The sequence below is a fragment of the Scatophagus argus genome, chromosome 9 (genome assembly GCF_020382885.2).
Source record: "Scatophagus argus isolate fScaArg1 chromosome 9, fScaArg1.pri, whole genome shotgun sequence".
In the NCBI taxonomy this organism is placed as follows: domain Eukaryota; kingdom Metazoa; phylum Chordata; class Actinopteri; family Scatophagidae; genus Scatophagus; species Scatophagus argus.
In genome coordinates, this window is record NC_058501.1 from 477,123 (window position 1) to 489,017 (window position 11,895).

Below are 11,895 nucleotides of genomic sequence, written 5' to 3' on the forward strand. Positions count from 1 at the left end.
GCTATTTCAACTCCCATATTTGCTGATTAATCTTTCTTGTTCCAAAGTTAAATTCCTGACAAGTAATTGACTGATTACCATATTCACGTGCCATACAATGACTGTGGTATCTTTGGAGCCAGTTGCCAGTTTTGTACCATCATTAGAAAACTTGCAGAACCAGACTTCATTGCAGTGTTCAGTGAGAATCTGCTGAGTGTAACAAGGGAACTGTTTCCTAGGATTAAGAACACACACACACACACACACACACACACACACACAGATACCAAGCTTCACAACGGGAACTGAACTGATTCTAGTAAAATATATTTAACATCATCTTCTAGTTGGTTCAGTGGATTAAATATTGCTTCCACCAAGACACAAATACATTTCTACTGTAGTGTTACTGTTACCACAACGTAAATGTGAATTAGAAATCAGAACTTGATTTTTTTTTAAAGAGAAAAGTGCCATCAGCCTGGGTGCAGCAGTACAATACCGGCTGCAGGCATGGTCTAGCAGCAGGGACACAGAGTCTAGTCCACTATCCAACTTGGTATTGTGGTAGAGGCAGCGCTCCCTCTGCAGTTCCACTGCCTGCTTCAGCAGAGTCTGAAGGCGGTGAGGAGGCAGCATCACTGATGGAGGCAGGTATGCTGTGCGCACATGCACACACACACACACACACACACACACACACACACACACACACACAAATAGATTTTAATTACTTTACAAAATAGTGACCTACTACAGTAAACATCTGACTCAGTGTGGAAATATTCTGAGGATAGCACTGTATACTGGGCAGTGAATCATACTGCACCCACTCTGAAGCTTGTCCAGGAGCTTTGTTCGGGATATTGTGCCTTTCCCTTCCCACTCTGCTTTGGTTCGCAGGTCCTCTGCATGACTACACATCAGGTACCTTCAAACACATGATGACATTTTCTCAGCTACTGTCACCTGCTTTTACAGTGAGCTTTCCAAGTGTATGATGCAGGCCTGTCTCGTCATGCATCTCATATAATGAAGGACCCTCCTTCACAATAACTATAGAAACTAGGATTATTGCCTTGTGGTTATATGCTTCCACCAACTAGACAAGTTGCATTTTACATTTATGTTTGACCTGACTCAAACAATATATGTATAAAAAACTCTGAATGAATTCAATAAAAGCCAGAGTCTAATTCATTTTATGTGTTCACATGCTTGGCCAATGCAGCTGATTCTGACAGAAGACAGCACAAAGAAGCTACAAATTCTAAAACATGGACGATTAACACACTTCTTCAATGCAGCAGCATAGAGGATCTGTACAATCAGTCACCAATTCAGTACCTGACTTACTGTATAGAAGTTGAATAATGAACAGAAAATTGTTTAACATGACAATGTCACAGTGAAGTTCACCTTTGACCTTTTGGATATAAAATGTCATCACTTTATCTTAGTAGATCAGTGAGCAAAATTTTGTCGTAGTATGTCTAGTGTAGTGAATTCTTGACTTATGCCCAAAAACAGATTTCTTGAGGTCAAAGTGACATTTGACCACCAAATTCTAATAACTTCATCCTTGAGTCCATGTTGATTTTTGTGTCAAATTTGAAGAAATTCCCTCAGCTGAGTAGACATAGGACAGATACAGATTTAACTCCCCATCTTAGTGGGAGGGTAATTGCTTCAAGTGAAACCAGAAAGCTCATAGCAAAACTGGGAGTGCTGGGATCATTAATGATAACTTTAATCAGTGATTACACATACAGACAGCAGGAGACCTGTATGATCTGAAAGGCTGCCCATAGACATGAAGAGAGGAAAGAGAAGAGACTGTGCATCACATGCTCTGGTCTTGGAGTCTGTGTTGACTGTTATGTTTGACAAAATGGAGGACGCTTGAGAGGGAAAGTAATGGACATAAAAACACTGTGTATAGATTGTCTTTTAATGTTTTAATATTCTATGATATTTCCATGAATGTCCTGCCAAGCATGAATTTCTGACAGACTTCTTTCACAAAGGTTATGACAACTTCAGTGCTGTTTCAACATGGCCTTCAAAAAGTCTTGTCAATGAATATGCACATTATAATCAGTGCTGTTCATCTCATACACAGCGAAGTCAACAGAAAGGCTGCCAAAATCACTTCTGTCATTTCTCAGAGGGATTCGACACCTTCTACTGCAACAGCTTCGAAACAACAAGCAATATTTCACATTCTGAGTGCAGTGAAATGAAAACTCATCAACAGTCTCAGCTTCCAGACTGTCAGCTGGTGAACTGACCCGCTCAGGATGTGGATCCGCTCTGTGTTGTATTTGAGAGGGGTGAGTTCTGCTCGGAGGACCTGTAGGGCCTCTAACACCTTCCCATCTTCCAGATACTCAAGATACTTCTGCTGCAGCAGCAGGAACTTCATCCGCTACACAAGAAGGCCAAGAATAATATGACTTTAGCCATTATATCAAAACACAATGCTTATATATAATAATAATAAAATGATCGATTGTTAAGCATAATCAACAAATGACTGAATGTATGGTTTATTTTTTGTTTATTTTAAACATTCATTAATTGTGTTCTGTACATCTGGTGAATGTCTGAAGCAAGTAGTTAATCAAACTGTAAAACCTTCTTTCTTAGCATAACATGGTTGGAACACACTTCCAGCTGTTTCGATAAAGCATTCATTGATAACACTGTCAATATGATTTTTAACAACATTTCCATCCTGCTTTGTCTGTCAGTGTCTCTCTGGTATATCTGAAATCTTTCCATATGGCTGTTGAAGCGACTGGCCAAGCACATAGTTAGCTCTGCCCTGTTCGTCTTGTCTGACAAAGACTTGATGATAAAAACAAAAACTGACTTTATTCTAAAACAAAAACTGCTGGAATTAAATAACAAACTGCAGTGAAAAGCAGCAGCATGAAAAGATGTAAAATAATAAAATGAGATTTAAACATGTAATGGGTCACTAAATAACCATCATTAGATTTTGTACTGATTAATATTTTAAAATGCCTTATTTATCCATTTAATTTAGAACACTTCAGGGCTCCATAGTACAATACATTCTTCTTGATGATATTGCACAAATGCACATCATCTGGACTGCTGGGCACCAACATCAAGGCTGGATACAGACAAGGCAGACAACTGTCATGGGGCCTACAGGTCTAACAGATCCCTGGGTTAAAATGCAGTTCTAACACTTCTGTACTTACACATAACCAATTCTTAATGTGAATGAATGGTAAACAAATGAGCACAACAGGTGTTGCAATATAGAAAAAAGAATGGCAGAGGTTTAATGGAGCCAAGCAGCGAGTTTATATTCTTTAATTCTGTGGTTCTGACACAAATAAATAAACTTGAGTATTGTTTACTGCAGAATTCTTTTAATTTGTCCCTATGTTCAGAGCTTTGTGCTCATGGCTGCTGAGACAACAACAGTATCAGAGACAGAACTGCCTGTTAGCAGTCTGACGATTGCTAGGCTTGCCACTTACCACAATAGCACTTGGGGAAAGCATCAATGCCTTCAGCTCATTCAGATCACTCTCAGCCTGAATAAAGACATGAAAAAAGAATAATTAAAAGATCAAATGGATGAAGTCATTAGCGGACCAATACTGAACAACAGAGGCTTCAATCACAGAAAATATTTTTTAGCTAAACCCGTATGCTTCATTCTATTTGGTCTAAATACAGTACATAAATTACTAGAAAAGACTAAGAGAATGGATTTCCATTTTGAAACCACCTTGTCCCACTCTCCTTCCATGACATGATTGCGAAACTTGGTGGCTGATGGGTGCTCCAGCCTGCAGCCAGACTCCTGCATCAGGAGGTCCACCGTCTGACTGTAATCAGTGTACACAGCACACAAAAATCAATTCACATCAATCGGTGACCTCAGAAAAGCTCAGCACTCATTACTTTTACCAAAATGACTGAAACTCAATGAATAGTCTGTACACTCTTGCCATGTCAAGTACTGATAGATAACATGAATCAATATCAACTGAGCGACACTATGCACCAATTGGGCTGAGCCTCAGATTTGATTTTTAGCTCATGATCTATACAATATACATGATTTATACAATCAGTGTATACCAGTGGTGCCCAAACTTTTTCCCGTTGGGGGGCCCTAAACTGAAACTCAATTGTGGGCCACAGGCCAAGAGTAAAAACCTACTGTGTTTTACCATATTGTATAGTCAACATTTGACTTGACATGACTTTCTCAGTCACTCTGCCCACCATGCTCAGATTTTGAAAAATAATTAGGAATTCTACATCCTTAAAGGGCATTTCACCTCACACCCACCACACCAAAATAGAGATGCATAACCTGTGATTTTATAACATTGATTTTAAATCACTTTCTTTTCCCCCTATAAACACCTGGGGGGGCAAATCAAAACACGGTGTACCAATCTTGAAAATGAACGGACTATATGATCTACAGTACACGCAGTGAAAAAAGAGATGAAAACAAATGAGTTGAGCACAAGCTCACAATGCTTTTTATTAACTAATAATTTCACTGACAGAAAATTAGCCTACCCGTCAACAATCTTGCACTACACCACGGACATAGTGGTGTATGTGCTTATATTTTCCGAACATATATTCAACTACCTGCATGAATTTCTAAAGAAATCATCGTACCGTTGAAACCGTTAAACCGCCATCCCGAACATGAAAATCTATGAAAACGTATCTCCTTGTTTGGTTAGATACAGGCACAATCAGCCTGCGAGGCCGGATACTTGTGCATTATTTAAATGAATTAAGCGCCTTGCTGAAATGTAAATTACAATGGCAACAAAGTGCCCGTGAGTTTTGGGATATTTTCTCCCTTCATCAGTAAGAAGACATCACGTCCACAGCAGGTCATCGTGACTGCATCACTAATTTGGTCAGATTATTCATTTGACAGCTGGCTCGCCTGGACGATGATGATGATGACGACGAGGATGACACCGTGTCTAAACTTACTTGAGACCTAAATCGTGTAAATGTTGTCCTATTAGCCTGATAACATCCTCCTCACACTGGGACAGCCGCTTCTTCTTTTTGACGCCATCCGACGTGTTGTTGCTGTTGTTAGACGCAGACTGGGCAGTCACTCCGTTGTTGTTGTTGCTCACATTGTTTCCATTGTTGGTCACTGACACAAGTCCGTTAGAGTGAGCTACCCCCGTGGAGGACGACTCGCCGTTCTGCGCAATGGTGTGGCAGGACACTTCTGAATCTCGGTCTTGTCCTGTTCCGTTAGCCTGCATGTTACCACAGTTTATGCTGGTGTTAAAATGTATTTCTATAGACCAATGACCGGCGCAACGAGGCACTGTGGGGAGAGCAAAACCTCTATCACAGCAGGCCGACAGGCCCACTGACCCAGATGCAGCCCCGAACTGCCCTGTTCCCCCTGCGGCCGAGCCTCCGTCTTTGGTACGCGACAGTTACCGCGAATATAACCCGATTTTGAACTCGGACGACGAACAAACAGAGACCGAATTTATTTCGACAGCCGCATTTTGTGAAACTCGATGGAATTTCGCACTGTCAGTTCCGTTGACGCCGCGCTGAAGTTACTGGGGACAGCTTGTTATTGTTGCTCTCAGATAGCTGCGGCCCTGTTATGGACATTTGAAGTGACGTCAACGGAAATTCCTTTACGTCTTTTGCGTGGGCTGCGTCGCCGCTACGAGACGCTGTCGGCCTACAATACAGGAGTCCTCCACTCATCTTTACAATAGGCAGGGGATGGAGACAAAAAGCTTGTTACATATAAATGAAATACATATCTGTAAAAAGACAGACAACTACACACGCACACACTCACGCCTAGGGGCAATGTAGAGTAGCCAATTAACCTAATGTGCATGTTTTTGGGATTGTGGGAGGAAGCCGGAGTACCCGGAGAAAACCCACGCAGGGAGAACATGCAAACTCGGCACAGCACGGCCCAGAGCGGGATTAAAACCTGGAACCCCTCTAAACTGTTTTTCTAATTAAGTGAAAAAGTACTTGGGTAGCATGGTGGTGCAGTGGGTAGCACTGTCATCTCACGGCAGGAGGGTTCCAGGGCCCTTCTGTAGCGCCGCTACGACAACTATATGTGCAATAGCTTCACAACAATAACTATGTGTACAATAAATATGTGCAATAACCTCAACAGATGACGTGCAATACAGTAACATTTAATGTAAGTTTTCACTTTCTCACTTATATCGTGTATATTTGTCCTTTGGGTAATTTTTCTTCGATGGAAAGGAATTTAGTTGAATCTAGTTGTAAATATTAAAAATCTACTTTTTATAATTTTAGCATATAGCTTTTATATGTTTTAGTCAAATGTACCTTATTGCTGTCCTTGTGCTGCTGCAACAATGCTAATTTCCTCACTGTGGAACAAATAATAATATATAAATGTATTTAATTCCCTGATAACTGTTGCCACTGGACAAAACATCTGTTTGTTTTTCAGATCATTGTGTCTGTACACATTGATCAGGATAATGACAACACTATCAATTTCCAGCACACATGCTACCCAATGTCAGTTGCTGTCTGCCTTAACATTTATTATCTTATCTATTTGCTGAGGCATATGGCGGCTCCTGCTGAGTGATTTGTACCATGACTAAGATCTTATCACCCCATTGTTGACTCCAAAACTTAACATCCAATGTGTGAGAGTTGGTTTCTTGAAGAAATATACAATTAAGTTTCTGCCATTTACAAAACAGGAAAACAGCTTTGTGTTTAACAGAGTCCCTTTGTATTAAGAAAGGAAATGTCTGTTTTGTCCTTCCTGAAGAACTGTAGGAGGCGGAGAAGAAAAGTCATGAGATGTGAATCCCATAATCAGAACTCTTGCATTGAGTATGCTAGTTTAACATAAGCTCAGCTGTCAGCTGTTGCCTTTGGTATGCGCCCGCCATTGATGAATGACTTTTTCTTTTTTATCTTTAATACGAAGATACCATCTTCTTTTGTATTTTTCTTTTTTTTTTCTCAAAATGTGTTCCCTCATGTTTTCATTTTCCTTTTGGAGCAGTTCCATTTCATCTTATATTCCTTCAGCTCCTTTCAGTTCCTCTGCACTGTTTTGGCTATCAAAACTAGCATGGTGTTGTGCTTCTGTATCTGACTGCTAACTTCTTCCATCGTCAATGTGATTCCCATCTATAGCTTTTACAATAGTCTCCATCAATGTAACTGTTTCTTCTGCAGATAAACCTTTTGCTGCCTTGTCTGTGTGGGCTTTTTCCAGAGCATTTGTTAGTGTTGTGGCTTTTCTTTCCTGTTTATTGGCACTAGTGACCTCCATTGGAGTGGCATTCTGGAATGTTCATTCTCTCTCTCTATCTGCTTGTACACAGCTCCTTGCTTACTAACTATTATATGGCAATCTGTGACATTAAAGTTTATGTTTATGTCATGCTGAGTGTCATACACTGCTTGCTATATTTGTTTTCTATTATGTGCCGTGTTTTGTGTATTTGGTTTAATTGCATGTTTGTTTATCAATCTATTTTCACATTTTTTGGACCCTTTTCAGTTAGGACTGTTGTGGTTATTATTGGAGTGTAGTTTGTTTGATTTGAGTTGATTATATGCATGCCTTAGAAATGTCCGGATATGGTTTTAGGCAGTGAATGCAACCTTTTGAATGACAGCTGCACCATGCAATCGGCTGTTACAACAGGCCCACAGACTGATTGATAGGCAGGCCAGGTAGCCAGATGCGTGTGCTTCTTCTAACGCTGACACACCAGGAAGCAGCAGTGGTAGAAGACCTGGAGGGCTGACCAGAGACACCAGCAACATATTGGAGGTCTTAGGATGTGAAGTGGCAGAAGCAGCTTCTGACCAAAAGCTGAGTCCCTGACTGATGCACTGTTGGCTGCAGGCTGAGACGAACCCTCAAACCAGAGAAAGTGCACCCTGTGTTTGTAGAATAGACGGCTGGCCATCTCCTGTGTTCCAGGCCCACGAACGTCGCTGGGAGCAGTTCAGCCGAGGTGGAGGCCGGGTGAGGGATGGGAGCAGCACGAGCAGCAGTGAGATGTTCAGGCTAAATAGAGTGGAGGACGACCCGCGGGGGCTAACTGGTGTGGCGGAAAGGACAGCGCTAACACTGCAGGAGGACAATGGCTGGAGCATGGTCGTGAGCTCTTGGACTGTTAAATTTTAACATTGTTCTTAATTCTGCTTTTAAAAGGAGATTCCTTCATTTAAAAAAAAAGACATTTCCCCAACCAGTTATTATTCCTATCTGGTTCTCACGCAATAAATGTTTTCTGTTTAACTTTGTGTTTGGGGTATTAAGTACTGCTCATCCTTGGAAATAAAACAACTTAAATTACAAAATTTGGTGGTTTGTGATTGACATGTGGACATTGTAAATAAAGAAAACCATGGCTTTGACATTTACACTAAATTTTACACAAATGTATGTAAAAGAGAATCATATCAGATAACTACTGTTTGTAAATCAGCTGAGCACACTATTCTCAAATTGCATAAATAGCAAAAAAAAAAAAAACAAAAACCCTAAATATCTGACAGATTATCAATCATGAAAATTGTTGTTCTGAATTTCATTTCTCTTTTCTGTGCACAGATAATAATCTTCACAACCTACTCTCAAGTTTATCTGTTTGCAAACACTTAAACATTAAATCAATTCAGTATTAATACAGGCCTATGCATACAACTATGATATGTATTGATTCTCTTTACTACTGCTGAATGTCACCATGAGCCACCCAACATGTATTCTGTTAAATAAATTGAAATAGTTTTAATATTAATATATATAATATTAATTTTTATATTTATTTAATATTTAAATAAATGTTAAATAAATTTAAATAAATCTTCAAAGTCATACAAATAAAACTAAAATCTCTCCAATTCAACAAAAAACAAAATTATGTACAAAACGTCATATTTTTGAGTCAGCTTCTAAATCAGTCAGCTCTTGGAACGGGCGACATGCAGGCATTTCCCCTCATGTCCTGGGTTTTGCATTCGGTGGAGAGCAACTGCAGCCCTTGATCTTGTGGTATTATCGTTGCTCACGCGTGTATGACATCAGAGCAAATTGAGATTAAGACAGTCAGACAGAGGTCGAACTGGCATGCACTGTGCAACAATCAATGATCAGTGATCAATTCTGCGCAGATCTGCCTAATAAATGTATTATTTATCTACGTACATGAGATTCAGTGATGAAAATCATACTGATATTGCAGTGCTACAGCAATTTCTTTCCTGCCTGTAGTGAGTCAAGAAAAGGAAAAACACAACAAACCTGGAAAGGTAGCATGCACCAAAATGTTTTAATCTCTCTCTGTAGAGAGAAGGCAACACACAGAACCACACGGCAATAAGCAATTTAGAGTGCCCCACTGAAGACTTCATCCCATTTTATAACTTTCTGATGTGTCTTTGGTCCTTTGTTTGGAGCTTCAAAACATTACTTCGCAGGTTGACGGGAAACAGACAGGATGAAATACCTGTTGTGCCCCGATTCAGGGTTTTATGACTAGGCATTATCTCTTGTGATATGTAGATCTCTTCCTGCCTTTTGCTTTACCCAGGATGTTATTAATAACAGTCAGTTCACCAGGTCATTACTTAGTCACTATAACACTACACAACTAAAGCTACAGATCAACTACATCAAGTATAAAGTAAAAGCAAAACATTATATCATTGTTACTACAAAGCATACAAAATTTCCACCACCACTCCCCCCTTTCTATCATCTGTGATAAACTATTCATATATCAGTGAAGAAAATACAACCAGCTTCAATTCTACACATCATTTAGAATAGGTTATTATTGTTACACATTATTTTCATCAATGTCACTATCATCATCTGGGCACTATATTCTCCAGTAACATGTACCATAGTAAATGATGAATCTATCATAGAAGAAATTATCCTTCTTGAACAGGGGATAATACAACATAATATGATTAGCATTATGGATATTACAATTACAACTGGTAGTAAGAATTTTCCAATGATTAATTGGCGATCCCTCGATGTTCCTCGTTGGACACTCCACGATGCCTCGCATAGTGTGTTATCTCTGGAGCTATGTATGTGCATTGTGTGATTCACCGTAGCAGCTGTGGCAGCGCTTGGCTTACACCATTCAGCTGAGCTGGTCATTGCTGTCTCACTATGTGTGTGTGGGTGAGTGATTTTATGAGCTGATTAATCTTGAAGAACGTTGTCTGCTGGTTCTGGCACCTTCCTGCAGTGGCTGGCGTGTATCCACGTCGCTCTTTCCGCTGTCTTCGCTGCACTGCTGCTGGCAGTAGGACTTCGCCCATATTATTCGCCCCGTGAGTTTTCACACGCCATCATTCTCTGTGTTTACATTCCACCAACTGCCGACGCGACGCGGGCTGCTAACGTCATCATCTCCGCGACCGGCAGACTTCAGACTCAGAATCCTGATGTCTTCATCTATATCTGGAAATTTTGCAGTTTGTGGACTGCAGAACAAGGGAAAATAAAACAATGGATCTGCTGTATGCTAATGTGAAGAAGAAGAAGAAGAATCAACTTTTATTGGCAATATATATATATTTTTTACATACACACATACTGAATTTTACTACTGCATCTATCCCATCCTTAGTTGAACACACACGCTCAACACCCGGCAAATTACATGCAGTGAAACACACACAGGAGCAGTGGGCAGCATCAAGCGCCCGGGGAGCATATTTGGGGGTTAAGTAAGCCGGCTAATGAAGGGGGGGAGCATTTTTTATCGCATTAATCACTCCACCACATCCAAATTTTTTCTGCCCATCCAGTGGGGGAATCGAACCGGTGACCCTCTGATCACAAGCCGCTTCTCCAATCTCTAGGCCACGGCTGCCCCCAGCAGGAAGCATACAGTACCATAGCTCTCCTCCCCTTGGGCAAATCAGACCAAAACCTAGTTTACCTCAAGCCCCAGTACATCCCTACAGGTCAGCGACAACCAGTGACCACAAGAACTGTTCGGAGGTGGCCACCGAACAGGAGGCTATGGAGACCCTGTAGGGTTACTTTGAGGCAACTGACTGGAAAGATTTCTGTGATGCACATGGGGAGGACATTGTTGTGCACTTGTAGGAGCAATTTGGTTATTGGCAAAAGAGTCAATGATTATGGGGAATAATCACTGAAGCAAAAATCAGTGTATGGGACCAAGGGACCAATAGCCAAATTAATTAATAGGAAAAACAGTCTCTTAAAATTGTGAAGGATGAATCCGAGGACTGGCTGTCATGAATTCAGCTGTTATTACAAGTACATACACAATAACCACAGACAACGACAGGTTAAACTATAACAGGATTTATTAACCAGCAACAACCATCCATAGATAAGTATCACTTTGTAATAAACACTATTATAATCTAAGTTTTATCAACACACATTAACCATTAACTAGGGATAACACAGGTACAGCAGCAAGAGTATATCTATACATAGGTGTGCATATATACAGGAGTGTGTGTGTGTGTGTGTGTGTGTGTGTGTGTGAGAGAGAGACAGATGACAACAAACAAGGTGGAGGCTAACAAGCTAGCCAGGTAGCGGCTAACAAGCTAGCGGCTAAAAACAAACAAAATGGCGGTTAGCAAGATAGCGGCTAACAACATAGCAGCTAACAACGACAAGCTAGTGGCTGACTACAATTAAGGTGGCGGATGGCCACATGAGTGGAGAACTACAACCAAAATGGCGAGTGGGGAAACTACAACCAAAATGGTGGAGGACTACATGAGGGGGGGGTCAGCACACCAGGATGAGCGACCACATGAAGGATGACTCAGCAAACAAAACAACTAGTCACACGCAAG

General features: G+C 40.7%; 1 protein-coding gene across 3 annotated transcripts in view; it reads right to left on the reverse strand.

The window, feature by feature from the left end:
- wdr26a (WD repeat domain 26a) overlaps positions 1-5,677 on the reverse strand; it is a 33,770-nt gene extending 28,093 nt beyond the window's left edge. For 2 of the 3 annotated variants that reach the window (XM_046400869.1, XM_046400871.1), the window contains exons 1-7: positions 4,999-5,676; positions 3,755-3,854; positions 3,501-3,557; positions 2,274-2,410; positions 816-913; positions 485-641; positions 79-217 (exon numbers count right to left, since the gene is read on the reverse strand). In XM_046400869.1, the coding sequence (XP_046256825.1) occupies positions 79-217; positions 485-641; positions 816-913; positions 2,274-2,410; positions 3,501-3,557; positions 3,755-3,854; positions 4,999-5,285 (975 nt within the window). In that variant the 5' untranslated portion in view covers positions 5,286-5,676. Of the gene's footprint in view, positions 1-78; positions 218-484; positions 642-815; positions 914-2,273; positions 2,411-3,500; positions 3,558-3,754; positions 3,855-4,998 lie in introns of all 3 variants that reach the window. The other variant, XM_046400870.1, reaches the window with a different exon arrangement.
- Positions 5,678-11,895: the final 6,218 nt, after the last annotated feature.